At 34.3% G+C, this 26869-nt stretch overlaps 1 protein-coding gene across 7 annotated transcripts in view; it reads right to left on the bottom strand.

Moving 5' to 3' along the window:
- The window catches only part of KHDRBS2 (KH RNA binding domain containing, signal transduction associated 2), a 381354-nt gene that overhangs the window by 59734 nt on the left and 294751 nt on the right, over positions 1 to 26869 (bottom strand). For 5 of the 7 annotated variants that reach the window (XR_004749882.1, XR_004749880.1, XR_004749879.1 and 2 more), the window contains exon 7: positions 7469 to 7551. Coding sequence is in view for 3 of the 7 variants with exons in the window: in XM_035323018.1 (XP_035178909.1) it covers positions 7469 to 7551 (83 nt within the window). In the remaining 4 variants the exon portion in view is untranslated. The other 2 variants (XM_035323020.1, XM_035323019.1) reach the window with 2 other exon arrangements.

Genomic DNA, 26869 nt, shown 5'->3' with positions numbered 1-26869 from the left:
AAATATCAGACTTACTTTAGTTGTTCATGAAAGGATTTCTATCAGTCATACAAACCACTCAAAGCAAGCTGGAGTTTCAAAATTGGGTTACTTTCTTTATATTCGCAACAGAACAGCTTCCTGAATCTAATTGGATTATCCCGTCTTGTTATCTTGAAATAAACCTAGTTATGTGCGAGCAAAAAGGGGAAAAGGTAAGAGAAGACAGATGTAGAAGAGACCTCAGGATGTCACCTAGATCATTTCATCTGCCTCTGGGCAGACACAAATTTATTTACATAATTATTTACTTCAATTTGTCAAATGTGGTTTTAAATCTGCACGGGAGGATGTTCCTAAGCACTGTAGGTCAGTTTTACTATTATTTTTTTTTTTTCCCTAAAGTAAATTTCTGTTACTGAAACATAGAAGCATCATTTTTTCCTGAGTCCAAAAGGAGCTAGAAGAGAACTGTCCTTTGATAGGATACATGAAATAATTTTTATCTCCAGCATAATTATGTACTGCTGATTTTAGAATTGTACTAGTCTGAAAGTGCTATTTCACCTGCAGCACTGTGAAGAAGACATCTCTGGAATTAGATGTACATATTAAGTCTTGATACCTGGCAGTCAAACAAGGGTAAACAGGAAGATTTGGAACTCAGGTAAACACACCCTGTTGATGTAAATAATTCCTGGAGATTTAGCTTGATAAAATGTTCTTTGCTTTTCTTCCTAAACCATTTTCCAGTATGTCTCAGCACTGAAGTCATTGTACCTTAAATCACATAACTGACATGGGATGAACTGTGGTCCATGCTATATTCCTGCATATCAGATTAAGGAATAAGTGATCCCTAAATCTCCTGTACTAGAAGTCCACACTACAGAAAAGGGAGCTATAAATATGAGCTATACAGTAGATCACATGAATTTAATAATAGAAGCAAGAATAAATGAGAAATTAAAGTTTCTTTTCAAAGTCAATAACTTCTGGTATATTCAATCTCAGTGGTTCAATGTGCTCTTGAATTTTTGAATAAGTCTATGTCTTTATAAGAAAGAAACCTTAGAATCATAGAACCATAGAATGACTTGAGTTGGAAGAGACCTTAAGGATCACCTAGTTCCAATCACCTGCCATAGGCAGGGATGCCACCTACTTGATCAGGGCCTCATCTAACCTGGTCTTGAACACTTCTGAGATGGGGCATCCCCAACCTCTCTGGGCAACCTGTTCCAGTGCCTCACTGCTGTCTGAGTAAAGAACTTCCTCATGACATCTAAACTAAATCTCCCCTCTTTTAGGTTAAAAACATTCCCCCTTGTCCTGTCATTAACTGATTGAGCAAAGATCTGCAAACTTGCTCAGTGTGCACTTGATTCCACTGTCTATGTCACTTTTAAAGATATTAAATTATACCGGTCCTAGGACAGACTCCTGAGGGTCATTCAGGTTGGAAAAGACCTTGAAGATTGACATACTAATATCAGAGTACTACTGGTTGAATTGATAGGTATAATATGAATATATTGTTATTGAGCTATTATATTGATATGGTCATAGTAACTACCTGCCACAGCAGGAAAATGGACTTGTATATATGCCCTGGAACATTTTTTCTCTTGCTATATTTTTGTTCTTAACACTAAGAAACAGGACTTTGAAATATGAAAGTGGGACTTTGCATATGACAGCGTAGTTATAGGGATCAACCACAGATAAATATATTTTTGAATTAGATATTATTCAGCTAGATGAAGCTATGCCTGTCAACTTGAATTTCTCTGATATTGTAGCTTTTCTTTCTTCTTCTTCAGTCCTCTAAGACAGATATGTATTTGCTTTTATCAACACTGCATATAAGTCTTCAGATCATGTAAAGACTTAGAATGTATTTCAAGCACATTAATGACATTTTATGTTAAGATTAGATTCTGTATTACCATTAACATTTTAAACAGCAACAGAAACAGAAGTTTGGTTATTGACTTAGTGTTTGGGTTTGCAGTGTGCATTTGACCAACTAAAACCAAATCACTGTCCCAAAATGATCTGTATGCCAGCATGGAACACATGTCTAGAGGACTGTTGCCTATATTATTACATAACAAATTTGCAAGATTAACAGTAAATATTTTGCCAAAAATTGTTTCAAGGTCCTAAAACTGGGATGTTACCATTTGTGGGGCTGTGTCCAGGCAGGCAAGAAGAATGATCTTTACCTATGTAATGGTACAACATACAACATAAATAAGATATGTCATGAGGTGGCCTGTGCAACTATGGGGTGGGATCTGTAACTCAGCAGTAGTTTGCACCATTTCCCTCTATCTTTCATAACTGAATTATTTATTCTTGTTAGTACATTACAGGTTTTGTGATTTTTTTTTATTATTATTATTATTATTATTTTTTTTGCAGGCCTGTTTAAAGCTTAGGATGGGAGTCACAGACTTTTCTTCCTTTAAGAAGCACCTGCTCAGACAGGCAGTACAAAAAAGAGGAAAGCAGCCCAGGAAGCCTTTGCCAATGTACCAGCTACCTAGTCAAAAAAAAAAAAAAAAAAAAGGACTCAATGTTTCAAGGTTTGAATATTCATGCCAGATGCTGTGGTACAGGGAAATTATATCAAACCCAAATTTTAAGCTTCAGGGAACAATCACTGACTTCTTTTTTGTCTCCCTTACAGACACCATTGTTTACACTGCATGTGGTTGGTTAGGTTATGCACAAGTGGTTTAAATAGAATATACCCTTTCTGTTTTGTCCCCTGATTGGTCAGTCAGTCACAGGATTCCTTAATATTTATTTTTTTGCTGTGAGACATAGTACCTTTGAAATTAAAATGATGGTGCTAGCAGAGAAACAAAGGTTAGTGGAGATGACTACAGATGTGGTAGCAGAGCTGAACGTGGCTCTGCTAGCCATCAGGATTCTCAGCTGATTCACCAGCAACTTATCTACTGCTGCAAAATCATTTTCTTGGTCTTGGCTGAGATGTTTGGCCATGCTTTGCATGCAGTACAGTCTGATCCTCTATCAGACTGTAACGAAACAGGCAGTTCATTAGATCCTCTCACAAAAGATTTCAACCTCTTCGCCTGGTGATCTAGTGTTCTCAGCCCATGAATCCTGGACAATGGCGGCAACTCAGACTTAAGTACCTGCGAAGAAAATCAAAAGTGTGTTATATTTTGAAAATTGTCAGGATCCTCCCACATCATGTGTGTTACAGCTGAGATGGAAATTGATACTTCTACCATTTTGGAGTTTTGTTTTGAGCTTACTTGTTGGCTTGTAAAAATCATTTTTATGTCTTTAAATAAACTTTTCAGTAAGAATGGAAAGGAAGGACTATTGCCACCTTATGTTCCAACATGGCTTGAAGGAAGAACACATTGAGGACGTCAGTGTAGTTGAACTGCTAAAAAGCAGGCAAGGAGCACACCTTTACAGGCCTGCAGAGGAATGTCTTTCAACTTCGCAGAGAAATTTGGGCAGCATCTGGTATAATGACTGATGAGGGTCAAAATCTAGCCATCTTACTGGTAAGGGTCCAGTCTAGATAAAAATCTGTGCAGTAATTTTTTTTCATACCTGAATACTGTTGGGCAAAGAGAATATACATCAAGCTTTTAACTATCAAGTGGAAAGGAAGGGCAAACTTATATGGATAGTAACTATTTGGTGAAGTGAAATGCTGCTGTTTGAGAACATCAGCTTGGATTATTACCCTCAGCTGCCATCTGTTCCTTACCTCTGACACCTGAATTGGCAAAAAAAGGAATGGCCATCATATTCAGAAAGGGATTTCACTTCTGATTATCATGTCTATGTTTTATATTTTTAAAAAAAATAGACTAAAAATTCAGAAGCCAAACATAGCTGGCAGAAAAGGGTTTGAATGCCCTCTGCCTCATTTCCAAATGTCTAGGAAGTAGTGTATGAACTTAACAGCTTGAATATCCCTTGGTATGTCTGGGCAGGTGGAGGTCCTTATCACTGAAATCCATTTTCACACTGAATGGAAGGGAAAGGAAAAAGATATTCCATCAAGAAATTCAAAGTATAGTACAAAATTGCCTGTGGGAAGTGTGTCAAATTGGACGTCTTCCTCTGCCCACTGAAATAGTCTTTTCCTTGTTCTCTTTGGTCTCAGACAATACTTTCATTCCGATTACCTTAAAATCTCTATTTTCACATCAATGTAAACACATTCCTAAAACCAGCAAGGTTTCTAAATGTCCTTGCTAAACCTGTAATCTTTTATGGAATCCTGTAAATAATGATTATAGACACTGTTGGGAAAGACAACTAGTTGTTCTTTTAAATCTTTGTCCTGAGGTTCCATCCTGTTTTCTGAGTAGCCATTATGGGACAGGAAGATGAGGAAGAAAAAAGATGGCTTTAAAAATACAGCTTCTGCTAGTTAAAGAAGGACATTCCTCATGCAGTATAGACTATGGCAATAATTTTATTTCTCAAAACCCATAATTCTCTTCTCCCCAGACATAATAAGATACAGGTGGCACTTACATAGTGATGATCAGGCTGTCCTTCTTCGAGTTGCTTTTGTATCCATTTCAGTGCTCTTGAGATGTCTCTTAGCTCATTCAGCCTTGAAGATTATCGCAGGGTTCATTCTAGTCTGATCCCAAGGTTCTGTCATGGTTTCTTCTACAAGTCACCCCACCCCCCTGTTATCAGTCTAAAATCAGACTGCTGTCATGGAAGACAAACTCTCTGGAAGGGTGGCAGTGGTAGAAGTCATTAAAGAAGGACCTATACAAAGTGTGTTGCTGGGCCTGAAACTCTGTCCTTGACTTTAAGTACTAATCTTCAGATAACCGTACACAGAAAAACAGAGTTTATCTCCACATAATATCTGGGTGATCTGGGTGCTGGGCATTTTTGCTGCTCCTTCTAAGTCATAATCCTGTGTAATAGCACAGTGGTGTATGCTAACAGCGTGCTCATTTTCTCTGCTATTGGCAGCAACTAATTTATAAAATATCTAAATCATACCTCTTAGGCAATGAAGGACTAAGGGCCTTCAGGAGAAATGTATATATGGGCAGGAAGCCTCTGGTGAGAAAGTGGGAAATAAATATAAGGTCTGGAAGACAAAGGTATTGTTAACAGCGATAGTGGTGGCAGGCTACCTAAATGGGTACTCTGTGTATTGGGTGCATAGGGGAACAAGGCACAATGTATCATGTGCTCTGCTCTAAAGCACGCTGAATTCAGCTTGTGTTTAGTTCCCCCCTCTCCCCCCGCCCCCCCCCTCCCCCAGACATTCTACAGTTTGAGGCGACAATGAGAGTAAGGTCTTGTCAATAAGCATGGTGAGACATAGTAAGACCAGAGATTGGTCTAGAGTAAGAGTTTCCATATTAATTCTTTAATGAGCTGTAAAAAGCAAGTGGAAACTCTGCCCTTAACATGAGAAAAAAGCTTGGAGCTCTGCATTAAGCCACAGACTTCAATTATCTCTCATCTCATGCTTCAGAATTTCACTCAATCCCTGCAGAGGGCAGTAATGATTTTTTTTTTTTTTTTCCTCTCTGAAGACAGATTGTCTACAATATTTTTTTCCCCCTGTAAATCACACAGTGGACGAGATGAATAAGTACTCTGAAGTGTTACAAATTACCTTGTTAGTTGTGTGCTTAATAAGTATTGCTCCTGTAATCAGAGTTACACTAAAAACAAGATCTTTGATTGTGAGAAAACTTTCTGGTATATACACCTAACCAAATATCATGGTCAAACCATTCTGTTCTGTTGTGCTATTTCAGTTCAATAAGGAGCTATTTCTGTGAAGATAAATAGCCAATAAGGTGCAGAGACCCAAACTGCATCTGTAATGGTCCATTTGTTCTTTACACCTTTGAAATCTGAGTAGCATGTTATTCCTCAAGTGTCTCACTGAAGTCAAAAGGTTACTTGTGGCCTTCAGTACCACTCAACACAGATGAGTACAACTGTGTATCCTGACATCTATTACAAACAGAAATGTTTTAGTTACAGATTTAAAATAGAATAGGTATCTAGGAGGTACCACACATTGTAGAGAACATATCTGACTATTTAATAGCTGTTTATAGTCAAATATTTTTGTGAATTAAGTTTTCTGTCTTGAGTAAAATTATCACTACATGTTCTAGCTTTCTTATAATAAACTAATAAGCTTGATATATTTGTCATTTGCTTAAGACATCAACTTGCAAAAAAATTGCAGGTTGATTCAGATGATAATAAATAGCAATGTCATTGCAGAGACACTTCTAACATTTTTTGAACTAGAGACAATGTTACCTGTGATAGTTCACTATTGTATAAAAGATGGGCTGAATTCTGAAAAAATTGGAGAACTTCTGGTAACAAAAATATATACCTACACAATGACATCATGGATGAAGCAAGTAATGTATGATTACTTGAAAATGTGTTGTTAAAGTATACTTGGGGGTTTCATCAGCAAAGCATTCAACAAAAAACATGGTTAAACAAAAAGCAAGTTTAATGTTCCCTGGTCTTTAGAGTACAGAACTCTGTACATAACCATCATTTTCTCATCAAGTAAGAAGCACACTACCTGAATTAAAATCTGTCTCTTTTCTTGTTAGAACTTCATTTGCCTTTCCACAATTTGTCAAACACTCTTAGCAACAAATAAGCACATTTTCTGTGTAATTGTTTGAAGCACTCTTTTATCCTTCAGCCTAACTGTGGAAAAGATATCATCCCATATTTAACAAACATGGACCAACTGTTGAGGTAATATGAGTGCATGTAGTGTGTGTGTACATCAAAAAGGATCATTTTTGTTGTCTCTTTTTAGTGAGAGAAATTATAGGAGTAGCTGTGAATATAATCCTCCCATTACCTCACACAGTAAGGACATAAGATTTCCAAACTTGGATACCTATACCAGTTTGGAAAGTTGCTCAGAAAGTAACTGACTGAAACTAATAGTTTCTATGTTATTTCAAGCACACCATTCCATTCCACAATTTACTTTGATGGTGGATGCCAACCAGTAACAGTTATTTACCATCATTATTTTATTTTTTGTTAATTTATCATTTTCCCAAAACATTGTAAAAGCCTTAAATACAATATAGCCTTGATTACTTTGCTGTTATTAAAGCAAAAAATAATAAAAAATGAGCCAACAAGTTCAGAATGACACCAGATAGGAAAATGGTATAATCACTTGCTTTTTTTAAAAAAAAAAAAAAAAAAAACTACACTTAAGTTGCAGCATTTTTAGAAGTCTAGCTGTCCGCATTTTTACTTCGTCTCAATAATTCTGTATATTAACTCTGACCACCGTTATTACTTTTTAATAGCTATTTAAAGTACTGTGAGATTTTGTAGAATTTAATTATAGAAAACCAAAACAGGATATTTATAAATAAATTCAAGAGAAAAGAAGTGTTTCTCTTGGAAAATTTAATGAAAAAGTACAAATGCTTACCTTTGTGTTTGGGTGGCATAACTGTTATCATATGCCTCATAGCTTGGATCATCATATTCACCCCCATATCCATCATCATATCCCTAAGGGAAAAATAAAACACCAAAGCTTAAGAGTGATAAATCAAAGAATATAAGCTTTAAAAGTAATCTGCATCAGCATATACATGCTGTGTTTGCTCAATATTATGGACAACTCTCAGCCTCCTGACAAAAAATGTGAATTGTGAAGAAAAACCTGTATGTTGCAAGTTCAAAGAAATCAGTTACTCATTTAAGAATGGAATTTATTCACTGATAAGCTGTAGTGCATTGTCCAGGCCACAGTGCTTCAGTAAGATCTATTTAGTCTACTGATGAATGATAATGAAAGCAATCTTTTTGCAGCAATTTGTTATATAAATGGTTCCATAAATACCTATAGGCAAAATGAACAAATGGCAGAAAAAATATACTGACTGTACAGCATTATAACAAAAAAGAAAATAGAGAAAATCTGGGGAATGATTTCTGATGTGCTTGAGTCTATGTTCATTCAAAGACAGGACAGCAAAGTAGTCATGAAATGCTGTATGGAAACACTATTTTTTAAATTATTGTTTATTTATCATTTTCATTTTCCTATGAATTTTGGGAGCTGATATACTTGTTAAATAGAGACCAAGCATTTCGTAGTTACAAGAAAATTTACTTGTTATTGGAAGTGCTAAAGGAATTAGGGGGCTTAAAAATGTGTGACTAAATACTAACTATAGCAGAAGGCAACTGAATTTTTTCTACAAATAACCCAAGTGCAGTTAGGCTGGGAAGAAGGGACAGAGCATGTCTGCTCCAAAATGACAGGACTCCAGTAAACAACCACTCTGGTAAACTATCATAATCATGCAAAGTATAATGTTAGTTTGATATTTCATTATTTCTGCTAATTAAACTCTGTAATGGTATTGAACTACACTGGTACACACAATTTTCAGAAAACATTCCAAGGAGAATGCATTCAGTAACATTTCGAGCATATCAAATTTGCCTATCCTTCTGGTCTCTGACTGATCATTGAGCATGAGTAAAGACTTCAGGTGAGAGACATTGCCCCTGGGGTGCTACATGGCCTGAGGGAAGGACAGGATACAGACCTTAGATGGTAACTCCATTTCTGAGGCACCCACATCAGCTTGCACTATAAGAAAAAAATTTCTGGGCAGTAGAGTAAGTCCCATTTTGAGATTAGGGAATAACCTCTGCAAGAATCTGAAGCCCACACAAGTCCTGCCAATTTATATTTAACTTTGAAATGCAACATTTTTTTCCCCTGTGTTAATATAAATTCATAGCAAAAAAAAAGTATATTTAAACACATACTCCTGTAGACTAGTATTTTTAACATTTTATGACTAAATACATGATCATGCTTTTGGGGACAGGCTGAGAGAAACAATGAACCACCTGAGACAGATGTTAGTCACATTGATTAGTATGCTCCTGGTAGAATCCAGCCACTGTGAAGATGAGGCTGATGCAAGTTCCTATATAAGTAGAGTAATGGCTAGAGGAAAGACATTTCAGCATGCTTACTATATGAGAGAACAGAAAAGGCAAGAATTACAAATTAGCTCTTTTAGTGTCTTGATGCCTGAGGTGGATCAACATTCAGCACCAGTAGGGCATAGAACTCTTGTTAATACTTGACACTTTGCATTACAGATTTTAACGATTTCCCTAAAGGCTGAGAGCAGGTCAATATAGTGCAAATGTTTCATGTGGAATGGCTGAAAAACAAGGACAGAGTAAGAAGCATAATGCTTCTTTAATAAAGAAAAAGTATTTTCCAGAAAATGTTTTATTATTTGTGCCATTCTGTAAGAGAATTATCTTCTAATACTACAAGTGAACTATTTACATAAGGCACTTACAAGCATTTTTTTCAAACAGCTTAATATGCTGTATTGTACCCAGACACTTGTTCTAAAGAAGCTTTCAGGCAACTAGAACTAGAAATAGCTCTGCTCACATCCCTAAAGCATCTCAAACTCAAGCATTTTTTCTTCTGTTAAACCTTCAGCTCTTCAGCACCTACAACTTTAATGTTTGAAAGTATTTCTTTTGTGCACATTGAGAAATGACACACCCAGCTCCCATCTTACAGTGCCTGGGATTTACCATGGCCCTGCAGTGATACATCCCAAACAGGAGAGAAGGGAACAAAAATCATATTTATGGAACTGCAGTGGAGTTAACAATATTTAAAAATACTAATGAATGAGTTTAAGGAATTTTAGTATAGTTCCGAAATGCAATTTTTTTTTTTTTTAAAGTGGAAATTCTAAAGAAATTTTTTAAAGAGTACAGTTCAATCTAAGAAAGGACTAACTAGAACACAAAAATATTTAAGTGTTTATCTTCCTTTCCTGACAAAGTGAAGATAGGAAAAACTATTAGAAGGCTCTCAGAATAACATATGAAATTAGCATTGGGAGCACTCACTTCAGGAGCAGGTATACAGAAAATTATAGTCAGGAGAAAAGGAGTGTACTAAAGAAAAAAAGTATACAATTGGAAAAAGGCTTAGATTCTACTACCTCAGGAGGAGTTAAATATCAATTTGAATCAACACCCCAGATATATTTTGTGAAGTCTTATTTTATTTATTTAGATTTGCTTAAATCCTCTCCAAGCTTCAGATGCTGAAACAAGTGTTAAAAATAAGTAAAGAACAACAAGGGCAGGCTAATGCAATGCTTTCTATTTAAAAATGAGTTACCTACTTAACACCCTATGTTAAACAATAACAGATTCAAATGCACCAAGTTTAAATTACCTCTTCTCTGAAGAGCCTTACAAAATAGGACTTTCACAGCATGTTCTGAAAAATTGTAGGTTTCATCTCTGGGAAACCAAGAAGAAAAATAATTCCCATGCTTCTAGTGAAAAATGCCTCACAATATTTTAAATTCAGTTGTCCTAGTAATACATGATAAAATACATTGTAAGGAAATTAAGGAAAACAAAACTTTTTTTTATTATAGAAGAAAGCCCAGACTCTTTCTAAAAACAGCCTACTTCAATATATCTAGACTTTAAAAGGAAAAAAAAAAAACTCACCAAAAAAAAAACACAAACCAAAAGAGTAAGTCAAAGCAAATTGAGTTATGCTACTCTGTAACTTGGCATATACGTGAACATGAGAAAGGTCTGCAAGCCAAAGAGTCAATATAGCTCTTCTCTCTAGCTGCAGCCCAAAAAAGTATTCCTGGACATAAAAATTAGTACTCTACCTCAAAGACGGTGAATATATAAAAATTCACTTCTAATTGTAACTCTGTATAAAACCAAGGGTTCCCCAGTAAACTGGCCTTCATATAGTTTCCTCTATTTTCTCCAACTGGCTTCCACAAATCTACAGACATTGTCTCTTTCTTTTCTGTTGTAACTCAACCACATCTATGTGAGTTGATTTGTTCTTTAAATAAGAACTTTCCTTTCAATGACTATAAGTGCAGAGCAGTGTTGATGTGCAAGATTTAGATCTAACTAACCTTTAGGTATGTAAGTTAGTTCCTCATTTGAATAAATTTATTGTACAGAGAAAGCTTATCTTGTAAAAATCAGCACTTTAAGCTTAATTGTGAAGCAACCAGAGATTGAGAATGCAATCCAGAACATTCTGAAAGATGCCCAGGGAAGGGTGGGAATGTCAGAATATCATCTTAAACAGACAGTACAGTGTTCAGATAAGAATTCTTGTCAGTTTGGTACACATCCAGATCTCAGGATATGCTAATAGCTATGGGAAATTCTAAATCCCACTCATTCTACTATACCTTAAACACTGGAAAGAATATGTAGGAACATCTGGAAAGCCTTCTCATTCCACATGTATGACTTATGCCTTTGGCTAGTCATGCTGTCTGTTTGGCTTAATAAATCTTCACATTTTTTCTGCAAAGAGCATTTAAGGGAGGGACCAGCAAGCACAGTTGTACCAGCCACTGCTTCACTCCCATCACCATATTCTGATGGGCAAGGCTTTCTACAGAGGGGTGGGAGGTAAGTTCCTAAAGCACGTAGCTCAGAAGTGGTAATTTTAACCAAGGTTTCCATCCCTTTAAGTAGGTCACAGATATTATACTTGGTCCTGTAGTATTGTCACTTCCTTCTCTACTTGTTCCTTTATAAAAAAGACTGCAGATAGCACTGTCATTTGGTGTTCAGAATGATTTGTGAAAGGTGAGTTAACTGAGCCTCTCAAGAGAGCTATATGATGAAGAAGGGGGATGACTTACATTCCACCAGTCACACATACCCATTTGGTGTTCAGTCTCCATGTTGTTCTAAGATAGTGACAGCTGAATACATGCAGAGTAACAAATCTCGGGACATTAATTTTACATAATTTAGACAAAGGTCAATTTCTCCCTACTGACTGCAAAGAGGGTTAAAATGCAATTACTTTAGATTTGGATTACTTAGTGTTGAAAACCTGCAATTAGAGCAGATGAATTTCACTGAAGTACATGGGAGGTTAGTCTTCTGCTGAGCAAAGATCCCCAAAAACATAATTTATGTTTAGAAACTGAAATTCTGTCTAAATTCTTCCGTAAGTACTTGTGACTGTTACCATAGCTGGCCTTGATTTCTTCAGCTATACCCGCTGGGTCAGAAAAAAAAAAAAAAAAAAAGAAAAACTAGATATCATAAGTTTGTTGAAGATGAGATATACCCTCAGTGCTAGTGAGATCTCACCAAGCGTTTTGAAGACAAACTCAAAGAAAAGTAAGTAGAACAGCACTATATCTATCAAAGTGATAAATAACAGTAATAACAACAATAATGTTAAAATTAAAATGGAAATACTAATCAACTGAAATCAAAGCTCTGTGCTATGGACTTCATAAATGCAATATAGGAAGTAGAGTCTACAGTGATAAAACAGCAGAGAGCATATCTGCTTGCCAGAGGCAATGAGCTAATCTCAACATGTTGGGCTTCTTATTGAAAAGAGTTTTATTCTTCACATATCAGCAATGGGAAATGTCATTGTAGAAAATGCATAGGTGAACATCTTTCACAAAGTCATGGAAATGTCATTGATATTTCAGTATAATCACAGTCACAGATATTCTGTGAACTCAAAGCAGTGAACTTAAATGAGCTATTCATGTCCTCATATTTCAGGGGTTTAAATAAACCCTGTATTGAACAATTATGGCAATAAAAATGAGTCAAACTAAGAATTTTATTGCCCATAAGTCCTAAAATTGATTCTATGCCAGATAAAAATAGGGCTGTGGTCACAGAAGCAAATAGCTAAGTGGTGCCAAAGCAGCCACAGTAAAACAGAATCTCAGGTACCTCAAAATTGCTGTGTACTCTCCAAAACTTTTAAATTATTTTGTAATTCTTCAACTAAATATAAAATAAATGAGTAACATTATAATCCATTTGGGTGTATTAAAAGACATCAGAATGTAATGAAAATGTAAAAGAAAATCTGATATAGCACTTTTCTCCTTTCCATATTTGCTGTAGCTTACAGAATAATTTGCTATTGCAGTTACTATACCCATACGGTAATCTGACTAACATCATTGTTTTTTCAAATCATTCTGTTAGCTGTGCTATACTCATGGAGTCACCTTCAAAGTCCTAATTCATGTGTCAAAGCTCTGCATAATCTGCTGCCACTTACATCAGATTAGTTTGTTGAACTTTCTCTGTCCCCCATCCTTTCTACAATCAAAAATAAAATACACTTTCTGCATTTTACTGCTTTTTTCCCCCCCCTATAGTGCCTTGTCATATGAAATAGAATCCTAACCTCAGAATCAATCATTTATTCAGTTTCTATTGCACTAAGCGTCTCACAGAAACATCCTTCTTTCAATATGATGACTTATTTTAGTAATAAGCAGCAAGTGAAGGTGAAAAACAGTCCTAAATATTTTCCTTATGTATCTCGGACAAGTTGCATTTTCACATCTATCTGGGAGTGAGATCCCTGAAAAAAAATGATTTTTTAATTGTTATTTTATTGATGACTTGTGCTACTTTACATAGTATTTCAGCGATAATATTACACGAACAAGATATATTGGCAACAGTATATCACATAAATGACATTTAAATGAAAGATTTATTTTTCCTGTGAATTTAAATAAATAGAATAGAAAGCTATTTTCAAGTGCCAAGGGAGGATGGGCTGTACTACACTCACAGCTAGTTTTAATTTCTTTATCATATCTATTATTTCTGTTTGCAAAATTTCAAGCAAAGGAGATAATGAACTTGTGCATCATGATGCTTGCCTACAGGAACTGTATAATCAATAGACTGAGTTGACATAAAATCTGTCCATGGAACAGTAATGTTTCTTGTATTGTAGATACAAAAATAATTACAAGCACCTACTGAGGACAGACATCTTCTATTTAAGAACTAATTGACAATTTAAAGCATTTCACAGTGGTTTAACATGATAGACACAATGCCTTCAAAGTAAACTGTTTCAATCTTAAATAGGCTTTATAATCCAGCAAATGAAATTTCCAACCCTTGAAAGATTGGAAATTCCTAGGAATTCCCCTTCTTGTTTTGCAACCCATGAAAACTGGACCATAGTATTTTCCACTCTCAGAGCCTGTAAACATGTGAGTAAATGCTGAGACAATAGCAAAGAGCAGCAATGGTATGATAGATGCTTTACAAGACTTTGAATTATATTTAATTTTAAATCAAATTTCACTCTGATATATTATTGATGCTGGAATTAGGCAGATTAAATATAACTTGGCCAAATGCAAGATAATGTGCTCTAGTAAATACATTCTCAAATTCTATAAACTGTGTCTTTGAATTTAAAGAATTCCCTCAGGAAAAGACTTATGGGAGTCATCACGATTAATAACTAAGAGATCCTTCCAATTTTACTGTGATATTAAAACTAACAAAAAAGACAAGCAAAAGTAGCCTTATATTTTCTATCTGAAGAAAAGAAAATACATAGGTTAATTTGATGTGAAATACCATTGTTTTTGATCCATCTTTATCCTATTTTAAAATATATTCAACCATTACCGATTCCTTGAATTAGTAATATCTAACACCGAAACATCTTCACTCAGGAACAGTTTTGTTCAAGTCAGCCAAGAACTATTTGTAATACTTAATATGTAGAAGTGTTTTATTATATAAAGTAGAAAATCAGAGAAGTGATTTTCATCTTAAAAGGAGAGACTACAAATTCCCGTGGGAAGAGACAGGAGAAGCAGATAGGAAATTGTTTGAAGTACTTAAAATAACAGAAAATCGGGCAAATACAGACCTATTTATTAATCCTGAAGTAAGTCTAACTGCAAGTTCAAGCATTGTTAATGACTGCATCTTAACATGCCATTACCTGCAGATATACTATCACATACTTTTTCATAAATGGCATCTTTCACCCAATCAAATTTCAAATGTCCCAGATTGTTACAAAGACTGTTCAACACTAATTTTGTCCTTTTTTATATTTCACTGAAGTAACAAAATATTTCCCAATACAACTATTTTAAAGAAAATATTTCCTAAAATAAGAGTGGACAATGAGTTTTAAATTGATTTTTTAGTCTTCCTTGTCTTGTTTAAGTAATTTATACATGTTATAATTTTAATTCTTTAAGCATTTTAACTATTAATGTGATTTATTATCTCACATAAGAGGATATGGCTGTATTTAGAAGATATAGCCATGATAATTCTTATTTGGCATCGTTTTAAGTCAAGGGGCTAAATATAATTTCTTCATTTTCATGATACTGTCATATTTCATCTTGTAACAGATATTGTCAGTGAATGACTAGGAAATATATTTTAGCTTGATGTATAAAACACAAGGATTAGAGGTAACACAGTTTTCTTCTTGGTTTTAAAAAGACATGTAAGAACAGTGAACTTTACTAGTACAATGTTGTACAGGAATTATTGCAGAAAGGTCAGGTATAATTAAAAGCAAACGTAGAATGTGATGGGACTTCTCATTTGTGAGTTTAAGCATGAACAAAATAGTAAAAAGTGTTTAATATTTATTGAGGTAGTTATAGGTAGTCTTTAAACTGTTACTCCCTCAAGTCTGAGCATGCAATTAGATAAATTAGGGATGTAAAAGAATAGATCATCTATTAGAAGCTCCTGTCAAATATGATTGCTCCTTTCAGCACATTTTCCAGTGCTTTCTCTAATCAAATTCTAAATATTGCAATAGGTAGGGATTTCACCATTTCTCATGGGAGACTGCCTGACAGCCTAATAGATCTTAGTGTCAGGACACCTCTGCTAAGTTTATCCCATACTACTAAGTATATCTCACCATACAAATGAGATGTATTGCTCTAGATCAGTATTCTTCCAGGTCTGGGTTTATATTCTTCCAGTCTATTTTAAAAATAATTTATGTATAGTGATTCAAAGTCAAATGCAATCCTGACAGAGATATACTGATCAGCAGATAACACAGCAACAAGCCAGAATCCCCATATCTTCAAAACCTGATACAGATCCCTATCTCCACGTATCCCTTCAGTTTTCCTGGGTGCAACAGATAGATCTGCTGGAAAAGATAAGCAGTCAACTTAGCCTGTACTTGATCAAGAGTGGGAAACACTGCAAGTAGCCACCTATAGCCTTCTAACACAAGTGGCTCTCAGGATGTGTGGGATACAGGGACAGATGACCTGCATAAATTAAATCCTTAAAATTCAATAGAATTTTATTGCATTAAAGTGCACCAACAAGAAATGAGAAGTCAGTACAGATCTCAAAATACAAGTTTTATATCTAGACACTCAGTTTACTCAGCAAGCCTCTATGATGTATATCAGATTGAATTTTTTTAAAGCTGATAAAAGTGATGCAGGTACAAACTGCAGTTAAAAAAAAAAGTATTAAATGGAGAACAAAAATCCTGTTATTATTTATGGCATATTCCTAGAACTTTATGCAGCCTGACTGCCATTTAGCAAACAGGGATGCATGAAGATCCTACATTGCAGAAGACACAAGAAAGAAGGTGGGAGAGTAAGAATGTTTTCCCCTGTTAAATGCTACACTCTTTCCACCATGCAGCTGTAATCACTAGCTTAGTCCTAACCTGCCAACTATCATTCATCGTTGAAAACTCAGAAAATGGACTGAGTAGTCAATACAGCAATTGAGATAAGCGCCTCAAAAGATATAGAATGAGGAAAGATTGACATATTGAAAACACTATGTTTTATCTCTATGCTAATTTTTCTAATGCCCACCAAGGAATAAAAAGAAAAAAAAAAAAACACATAAGAGGCAAAAAAGGCCAACTGCACTTTTCATTCTGAGACTGTTCAACCATAAAAGAATTGAGCTACACAGGGGTGATTCTGACCTTTCCTGACATAGCCTGTCATCAAATGAAGAACAAATACTGTTTAAAAATACAGATGGGCTGCAAATATGCCCATTTAATACTAGTACTGATTTCCACTCACCATACAGAAAACATCTAATAATACCTCTTCTACTAGAAAAACTGTGATGGAAATAAAATTATAAAAGTTCAACAAACCTTCTCAAACATGAGCTGGATTCCCAAATCTGTACAAACCATCCCAGGCATGACTGTTCCAGTTGCTGTCCATCTACCAGTGATGTCCATAGTGTAATAGAAAATGAACCTGAAGCATCTCTTTAGCTCTCAATTTAATTCTTACTAATATACCCCTATTTATTTCAACTATTAGTTTAACATATTTGCCAATCAAAAATTAACAAAATATTGAATATAGGAACATTTTAACATACACTGATTTGTGTTAATAAATTTCAGCATAATTATACCAACTGCATTTGTCTATTTTGTAATCACTAATGTTTTGGAAGAGGTGCCATTCCCAAATTTGATGAGCTCCTATAAAGTGAGAGCTAGGTTTCCAGTAAAATATAACCATTGCATATCTGATAGCTATAAAAAAAAATCCACACTGTAGAAATATGTTTTTGTAAGAAACAGGTTCTTCTATTGTACACCATTGATTAATCTGTTATAGAATATATATGCATAAATACCTATAAATATATGTATATTCCCACTCCACCAACACATAGGCACCTGTCTTGCACTTGGGCAACTGCAATACTTTTATCCCCTTCATTCAACTATATCGTATGAGTGTACGTGATTTCAAGGCTGCTTCTAATGACAATGCTGTTTAAAAATGATGGAAAGCAGAAATGATGTTCACCATAACTTAGATCTCTGGTAAGATGTAATTTCTACTTCCTCTTTTTAAGAACTACATTAAATAGTGTTAAATGTGACAGCAAGACTACCTTCTATAAGAAAATGTGTGAAGTGATTACTCTGGCTATAGACGTGGATTGCAGTGACCATCTTTTTACTGATGTACTTGAAATCTTCTGTTGTTCATGGTGTTTTGAATGAATACACTTTGCTGTCATTCTTTAGAATTTCCTGCTAAGTTCAGAACCCCTTAAGCTCCATACAGGGATTTGAAAATAACTGCATGCGATTTTCTTTCTTCAACTGTTTAAATTTTAAAGAATGTGTGACAAGTCAATTTGCATTTATATTTTAGGGAGAAAGGCCCAGCTACCCAAACACACACACAAGCAGAAAGTTATATAATCTATTCCTGCACAAACCATTTCTGTTTTCTCTCTAGGTAACTAGGGAAAAAAAAAAAAAAAAAAAAAAAGAACACACACAAAGAAACTTCATTATGACCTAGCACCGTTATTTTTTCCTATATGCCATAAAATATTTTTAGCTTTAGCCTTTGTTGAGGCAACTTTCAGTGTTTTTTATTTTTATTTTTTGTATTATTATTATTATTAATAGAGGGATATTTCATGGTGTAGGATACAGATTGTAGTATATCTTAATTAAATCTACTTCAGGAAGAGAAAGTGTGGCTAATGGAATTAAAATAAATTGTTTGTTAACTACTATTTCCTTTTGAACATTATTCCAGAGCTTTACACACTCACCTTTACCTTGTTTATGCCATGATAATACTTTGCCCAGCATAAGATCAAACATGTTTCTCAGATTTTTGTTTTTTTTGTTTTTAAAAGTAGCAAAGTTAAAGGGAGTTTTCAAACTGAATTCTGTGAAATGTATATCAGATCTTACTCAGCAAGCTCAACTATTATGTTAGTTTTGGAAGTACTAAAGGATGGAGTGTTGATAGCTAAATAACAAACCCAAAGTGACCATAGTAGGCATTTATTTAATTGGAAAAGGGTGAGCATATGGATACATTCTTTCTCTATCTGTTCAGGCAAGGCCAGCTAACACAGATTCTGCCTGAACATTTAAAAAATGAGTGGAAGTTTATTCTCATCTTAGAAGTTGTAATGACAGAAGTACAATACTCATCTTAGAAGTTGTAATGACAGAAGTACAATACACTGACTCTGTTCTTTAAAGTATAAACCTTTTAAAAGGTATGCATCATTCTTGTTCCTCCATTGTCTATCTATTCAACTGTTAAGCCACTATTCCACAACAGAAGTATTACCTCCTTATTGGCACATTTTTGTTCTGTTAATGTATTGGAGAAAATAAAGACATTGATATAGCTGAGATTGTAATGGTCATTGACTCAGGAATCCATGTCAAAAAAAAATCTCAAAGATTCACATAGGCAGTGTCAGCACTTTATATAGTGCATCACTACAGTATTCAGTTGGGTTTTGAAACAGAAAATCCATAGGATAGAATGCTTTTTTCCCCACCCAGGACTAGGGATTACTCCAGTGTGGAAAAAAATAATTATAGATAATTACATAAAACATTTAAACATTATTTAAAATAAAATAATAATAAAAAAAACTTTAACTCCTACTTTTTTCACTTCAATAAGCTGTCTGTTGTTTATGTTCATAATGATCATAAAGGGAATAGATACTTAAAAACATACTGTCTGACTGCAAAGATTTGCTCACCTAAGGGGATATAGATTGAAAGAAATCTGACTCTTGCAACCACTGAAACCAAACAGCTTCAAGGCTAGAAATTCTGTGTTTTCAAGAAATATCCAAGTCAAACTCATGAAAATATTTGACACCTCTGAGTCCCATCATGCTGAGTCCAAGAGCTCTATTTGTATGATGCTGGAGCAGATTAGTAAAACAATATCTGGAAGTTTATTTCCCTAAAATAAAGGTCTCTCTACCAAAATATCACTCTCAATGCACCTAAGATGACAACTTAACTCTGATGCTGATTTGGTACCATGTATCCCTCTAAATATACAGAAAACTAATCTTCCCAATTTCCATATTTTATACCAACTAGCCAACCAATATAATAGATTTCCATTGTGTGTACTGAATATTGACTTTAATATTTGGCATTAAAATTAAATAGGAACTAAGGCACTGGGGCTAATGGTATTTACTCGGTAAAATGTTTGAAAAGAGGTGAGTAAAAAGTGCTTGGTAAACTCCTGAGCACCACTCCAAATACCTTGGAAGCCTAGAACCTCAATCAGAATCATAAAGTGTAATAAGGAGTCTTATAACACTTAACTGCAGGCATCACTGACCTAACACTAAACCATCAGTATTCAAATGAACATTAACAATTGCATCACTGGTGATTAAAAAACAGCCTTTAGTTTTTAAATTGTAGTCACCCTTGCCAGTTGAATAAAGTTATATCTCAGTTTTGCATTTTGACTCTGAGGTGGACATATTTGCAGCAAAGGACTGAAAATCAGAGCAACCAGACATAACAAAAACATGCCTTGTAGAAATTAAAGACAAGATTTTTCTTGTCCATTTTGCCAATGGAGGTGTTGTCTGAGGATCCATGAGGTTCTTGAATTTCAAGGTGTGGAGTGCAGAAATTGAATTTAAGGGACAACATAAAAATGACTCGCTAATATGGGCAGTTTAATACAAGAAAAAATAATCTATATAAAAGTTTAAATTGAAGTCCATTTGGATAAAAATCACAGTTTTCTTCTTTGAAAGGTCCCTATGATCAGTGCCTCCTGGAGGTCAAAGGCACAATATAGTGGTGTTGCCTAGCTTAAATAATTTTGGTGTCAGTGTGAAAGCTAGGTGCTTCACATTTGACCACAGAGCAGACATTGAGAGCTCAGTTCAGCAGCTGTGTATAGTTATAGTATTTTTAGACACCCTGACATATGTATTTTTACAGTATTTTTAGACACCCTGGCTTCCAACCTAGTCCAGCTGGGTGCAGTCTTTCCTGGGTCACATGTAACATTGCTGGTCCTCTGTCCTGGAGGTTGTAGCATGCCAAAAATGACATGAGAATTTGTGCTCCGGTAGCCCAATAAAATTGAACTATAAGATTTACAAAGGGTGTAGCTACACTAGTGCTTTTTAACTATACCAGCTTCTAAAACTGAGGCTAACTACCAATGTGATTGAGGACCAGGGGCTCCTAAGATTTTTAGGTTTATATTCCTAAAACGTTTCTTCTGAGCAGGCTTGTAGCTGCTTCAGTATTGGCAGAATTGAGCAGCTCAACAACTGTTTACTTCTAATGCCTAATTAGTATCCACTAAATAGAAGTTCTTCAGTTATCATCCAAGAAGGGCTTTGAGCCAGTTGGCATACCCCAAGAATATCTATTACATACATCCATAATCAGTCTGCTCACACAACACAGCTGATACTACTTATTTCTTTCTGGAAGAGTGCAATACTACAACACACCAGCTAAGCGCCAGGCCTGGTTCAATAACCATTTTAGCCTGAAGCTACATTTCTAGTGGAAACAGCTATTTCAACAATCAGGCTTTAAGTTATTATGTGATATCAGTCCGCCTATCTAGTAGATTTTATCCCAATTTTGAAGATTAATTCAGGAAAGAGAGGTTGTCAAAGAAAATATAAATATACAACTTTGTTCTTAGGACATGGTCTTACAGAAAGAAGTTTTAGATTGTAATCCATTGTCCAATAATTGTTCCGAGTTGTATTTAGTCATGTTACAACACTAACATCATTACAGCAGAACCAGAACCACTGCGAGGTGAAATTATCTGTCCTCCCCTATCAGTATTTTATAATAATAATAATAATAATAAAAAAGCTCCCTTTTTTCTTAGTTTTCCAGCTACAAAAGAAGACTCAGGGATGTAAATTGTAATTATCCCTAAAGAACTTCATACATAGATACTTATATCTATTACTCACAAGTGTGTAAAATTCAAGTGTGCTGTACAAAGTTTCTGTAACATTTCAACTGGCATGTCAATCACAGTATTTTACCACAGAACAATTTTGGAAATAGCAGTTCTTGATTTTCCAAAGTGCTTTTGAATCTAAGAAGTAAACGCTGGTATTTAAGTATATAATATATTTGTAAAAGATGTATTCAGATATTCTTCTAATTGTTTTTCAGAATGTCAATTAGACACAGAAGCAACACTTCATATTTTGCATTTCCTTTCCATTTTAATAAGAAAGCAAAGAACACTGCATATTTCTGTTTCCAGAATCTATCTGTTTTTAATAGAAGCCAGATTTGATCACAGAACTGACAGGAAGAGAAAAATATTTTTCTGCATGACTAATCTGTCTCCAGGATTGTTCAGACCATGTGTTAAAAGTGTCATTGACATTTTTGTCTGTATATATTTATACAGTTATAGCATGTGAGCAACAAATTTTTCCACTGAGCTACATGAGGTTCTCCTTTAAAAAAGTGGGAAAACTTTAATGGACTTTAGTGTCAACAAAATCAGGAAAAATTTAAGTGAGAATGTTTTTCTTTTTTAAATTTGGTGAATTTAATTGTAGGTATTAGAACATACATAAAAAGTGTTTTGTGTTCTTTATTAAAATAATGGCAACTAAAATAATGTATTAATATAAATATTCTGATTTTCTTTAGGTGTTTAATGTATTAAAGTATTTAACTTTCAAGGAAATCTGTGATACAACTAATTATCACTATCCCTGTTATACAGATATAGTAAACAGAATTTAGAAGTGTTAAAGTAATTAATATGCTCAAAATCAAAGTAGAGGTCTGTGTCAGAGCAATTAGTAAAGCTCAGAATTACTTGGATCACATCACTTTCCTAAACAGTCAGTTCTGGCTCACATCAGCATTCACAGTAGATATAATGCTGTCAAGATATTAAGATATTGATGCTATTGAAAGGGCTTTTTGTAAACATTTTATACATATATTCTCAAATAAACAACTTCACTAATTTACACTCAAAAAGCCATGCCTATAAGTGCATGGCCAAGAGCAAGAGGTTCATATAGTCTTAAAACATGCAACTTATTTTTACAAAAGATACTTTAAAATTGCACAGAAATATATTTCTATCTCGATGAGCTGAGGTGTGTGGTTTTATTCCTTATGGTCTATTCTCATATGATTTTCTCATTATCTCATAATGCTTGATGAATTGTCAAGCTTATTTTTTAGGCTTTAAACTGTGGTAAGCTGACCTGACTGACATAGTATTATTCTTTTTCTTTGTCAAGGCATTCAGTCATCTGATTCCACTAACACATGGAAATGTAGGCTGCCCTCCAAACCTTCATTTAATGTTTTTTGATTACACATCTGTAATAAGGACACAGTGAAATCTGTGTAAGATTGAAAGATGATTGAAGAAGTTAGAGTGTTCATTGGTGTGCCTGAGATTTGACAGAATACCTCACAATAAATTATTTGAATAAAAAAAAATTAACCTGTTTGTAGAAAATTAGGATTTACCTAAAAATACACAGTATGTAAAAATAGGTGATTTGTTTTCAAATCATTTTATCATGAAGGAATGATAGTGAAGAGTTCTTTGCTAATATTGTGATTATCTTCATCTTTTACCTATATTGCAGCTTTTAAACTAATCTCACCTCACAACATATTCATTCTTTTCCATAACTGGATGACTACAATCAAGACTGAGACTGCAGAACTACTCTTAATACTTTGTTCTCCATTTCCATTCATATTTTAAAATACTGCGGAGTTACTCCAAAGTCATACACTTTGGAATTTTTGTGTGTTTCTTCAGATTTGTGTGTATTAAAATAGCTTATTTTATACTTTCTACGCCTCTTCTGCTTAGAAAAACTATCAAGCTATTAAGAGAGTTTATAGGTATATCCAAATATTTTTGGTGGATGCTGACATAAAAATAAATAAGCAACACAAAAAAAATCCACAGAGCACAGGATGAAAAACTGGATATTCTTGGAAAGTTAACAGAAGTTGAAACAAAGTTATGCTTGCATTTAAGTTTAGTCACAATACATTTCTACAATAAAATGAAGTTATTCTTTTCAACTTCTCCTTACAGAAATGTGATTTTTTTTTTTTCCCTTAAGAAATTAGGAACCTTCTGTGAAGATGTACAACAGAGCTGGTTTTTCTTAAGAACTGCCATTAGACTTGTACATGTAAAATTTAGAACAGCCTTCACAGAAATTCTCTGAACTATTTGATGTAATTAGTTTACTATCTGTGCTTACTAATATTCACTAACCAAGTTATTCTTGTCAAACTCAAAATCACCATGACCATTTTATTTTACAGTCTTTTCACTGCATGATGAATTAGATTTAAAACAACATGGACTACTTGGATAACACAGGATATACACTGGATATGTATATATATAAAATTTATACACACACACAAAACAAGTAACAAGTGTGGTAGTCTACAAAAGGAAGTGAAGGTCATACTAAATGTTGTCAAGTATATTAATAAAACAAAAGAAATTAAAGCATGACCTGGGACACAGCTGGAGACACACTTTTAAAAGAAGGTACTGAAGTACCTCTGAGGGGACTGTGGCCACAGACAACCCACCCTGAAGGCACCCATGGGCAGTTCGTGGACAACCCAAGCCAGGGCAAAGAAGATATAAGAAGTAAGGAGCACTAGGAGAAAATGAGTAAGAAGGAGAAAGACTCCACAGCAGATAGAAACAACTAGTTACTGACCTCAACCTCCTGTGCTACCCACCTCCTCACCAAAGGGATCAGGAAGGACTGAGAATGGCATAGCCTGACCACAAAGTCAGGGGACTGAATAAAGTAGGAGAAAAGGTGCTGGGCTGAAGTTAAGCCCTGAGAAGGGGGAGTAAAGGTATTGCCCCAAGTGTCTGTTTAATTGTCTTTTATTTTATCTCAGTAGGTTAATTAGCAGTCAATCACATTAAGTGAAATTCCCTGAGCTGAAAGACTGCCTGTGACAGTTCATTTGACTTTTTTTTTTTTTGTTGTTTGTTTGTTTGTTAACTTTTTTTTTTTTCCCCCCATCTATTTGGCACAGATATAAAAACGGGGAACTGAAGTTTTACCTCACCAAGAGTAGGACTAGGATTCATATTTTTATATATTTTTTTCTCCGACTTAAAATAAAATACTGTTTGTAACATCTTCATGGTGGATGAAAATAGGATCTTCTTTATAATTCATTCTCAAACTGTACAATATACTAAATTTATTTATTCTTTACAGTTTACTGTTATCAAGAGTTACCTTCTTCAATGACCACTGTGAACAAGGCTTTCTCTTTAGTCTTAAGCACCTTTGGCCTATTTGAATCTACACATTATTCTTTTGTTAGTCAATATTGGTGAACTGGAAAGAACTATTTATTTTATTTTATTTTATTTTATTTTATTTTATTTTTTTGCATAGACTCTTCATCACCATCATATAAAAGATCAAGGTAAGAAATAAAAAATAGTGCTAGATTCTAACGATAAAAGTTAGAATAAACAGAAAGATATATTTGAATTAAAAGACCATTACTTTAAGATCTGTTCCTGTAGAAACTTTATTTATTTAGTTATTTATAAGCCAGCAGTTAGTTATGCTACAGATGACCTGTATATGTTAAATAAATGATAATTCTTGTTGGTGTCTCCCCAGCAGTGTTCCTGCCACTAGATCCAAATCAGAACCAAAATGCTACTTTTACAAATTAATAGGACATCAAATCTAATTTCCTTTTTTACATAGTGGCTTTCTAAAAATTTAAATTACAACCTGTTGTGCTAGGAGTTTATTATTAAGAATCTTGAAAATATTTTATCTTGTAGAATCCCTGTTTACAACCACCAACAGGATTCTTGTCTTTCTCATTGCACATTTAATTTAAGATCTTCCATGGTGAACAAGGCCATCAAAACCTTAAAGCATAATTTTAAGATAGTTTAGTAATAGAGATGGAATTTAATACGCTGAGTTTGGAGGAAGCAGAATTCTGCAGGATTTAAGTTGGCAGAGTTGCATTATATAAAATAAAACAAAAATGAAAAGATTTGGAAACTGTTAAAATGAAAAAAACAAAAACAAAAAAAAAGCCACATGACTAATTTATAGTTTTTTATTCAGGTAAATAGTAAAAGTGAGGTTAAGAAAACCTGGGAAAAAAGCAAGATCTCATAAACTGGGAAAAAACAAAAACAAACAAACAAAAACACAAGGACTATGACCCAAAAGGCCTTAGAGTTAGATTTATAAATACTTTGTAGCACTAACACTACTGATTAATACTGATCACTAATGAATACAGGGAGTGTTAGATTTTGAAGTGTTTCTGTGGATGTCAGGCTTAAGATTATCATAAAACATTTTAAAGCTCAAAATATTCTGAAAAATGGTCTGCTTCAGAAAAACAAGACTAAAAATAGATTAAGCCATGATATTTTGTGGTACTGAAATCATGTATTTATGTTTCAGCAGAGATAACAGTCACCAAAGGTGGGTAAGGTTTTTCTTTCTAATTTCCTGTGTGTCAAGCCAAGGTGCTGCTACCTCCATAGCTGTCACATTCCCAATTCATATTTCCGTTTTGATACTAGCTGTCATTTTGCATCATGCTCACTAGAAAAGCATGTAGTGGAAGTGGTTACTTGAACGTATTTTTGCTGTTGCAATTTACTTAAATGTAATAAACTGACTGAAGTATGTTGGCTGTGGTTAGATTAAATAATTAATCATTACGTGACTTAAAACTGTCTGTCCACACTATACAAGTTCATATATCATGGATCACACCAAAGCTCTGAGTTGCCTAATATGCTGTCACTGTCTACAAATGGTTGCAAATATTTTGGGAAAGAGTATAAATGGTATAGACAGTGAGACAGATATACCACCTAGAATAACAGTGATGATCTCAGACATAGGCCATGAAATATGTTGGCTTTTAAACAACAGCAATGTAGGGACTTTCTAAGTCAGTGGATGCAAATGCCCATCATTATGGACCTACTTTGTATGAGTAGTTACAATATTTTTTGAACTTGTTTTGAAACCCATTTTTGTCTCTATGCCATTCCATGACACAGATTCCAAAAGTTACTTCTTGTGTGAAAAAATGTCTTTTTTATTACTTTAAATGAGAGTT

This window comes from Oxyura jamaicensis, chromosome 3 (assembly GCF_011077185.1).
Source record: "Oxyura jamaicensis isolate SHBP4307 breed ruddy duck chromosome 3, BPBGC_Ojam_1.0, whole genome shotgun sequence".
In the NCBI taxonomy this organism is placed as follows: Eukaryota; Metazoa; Chordata; class Aves; order Anseriformes; family Anatidae; genus Oxyura; species Oxyura jamaicensis.
This window is presented reverse-complemented; position numbering and strand designations above follow the sequence as displayed.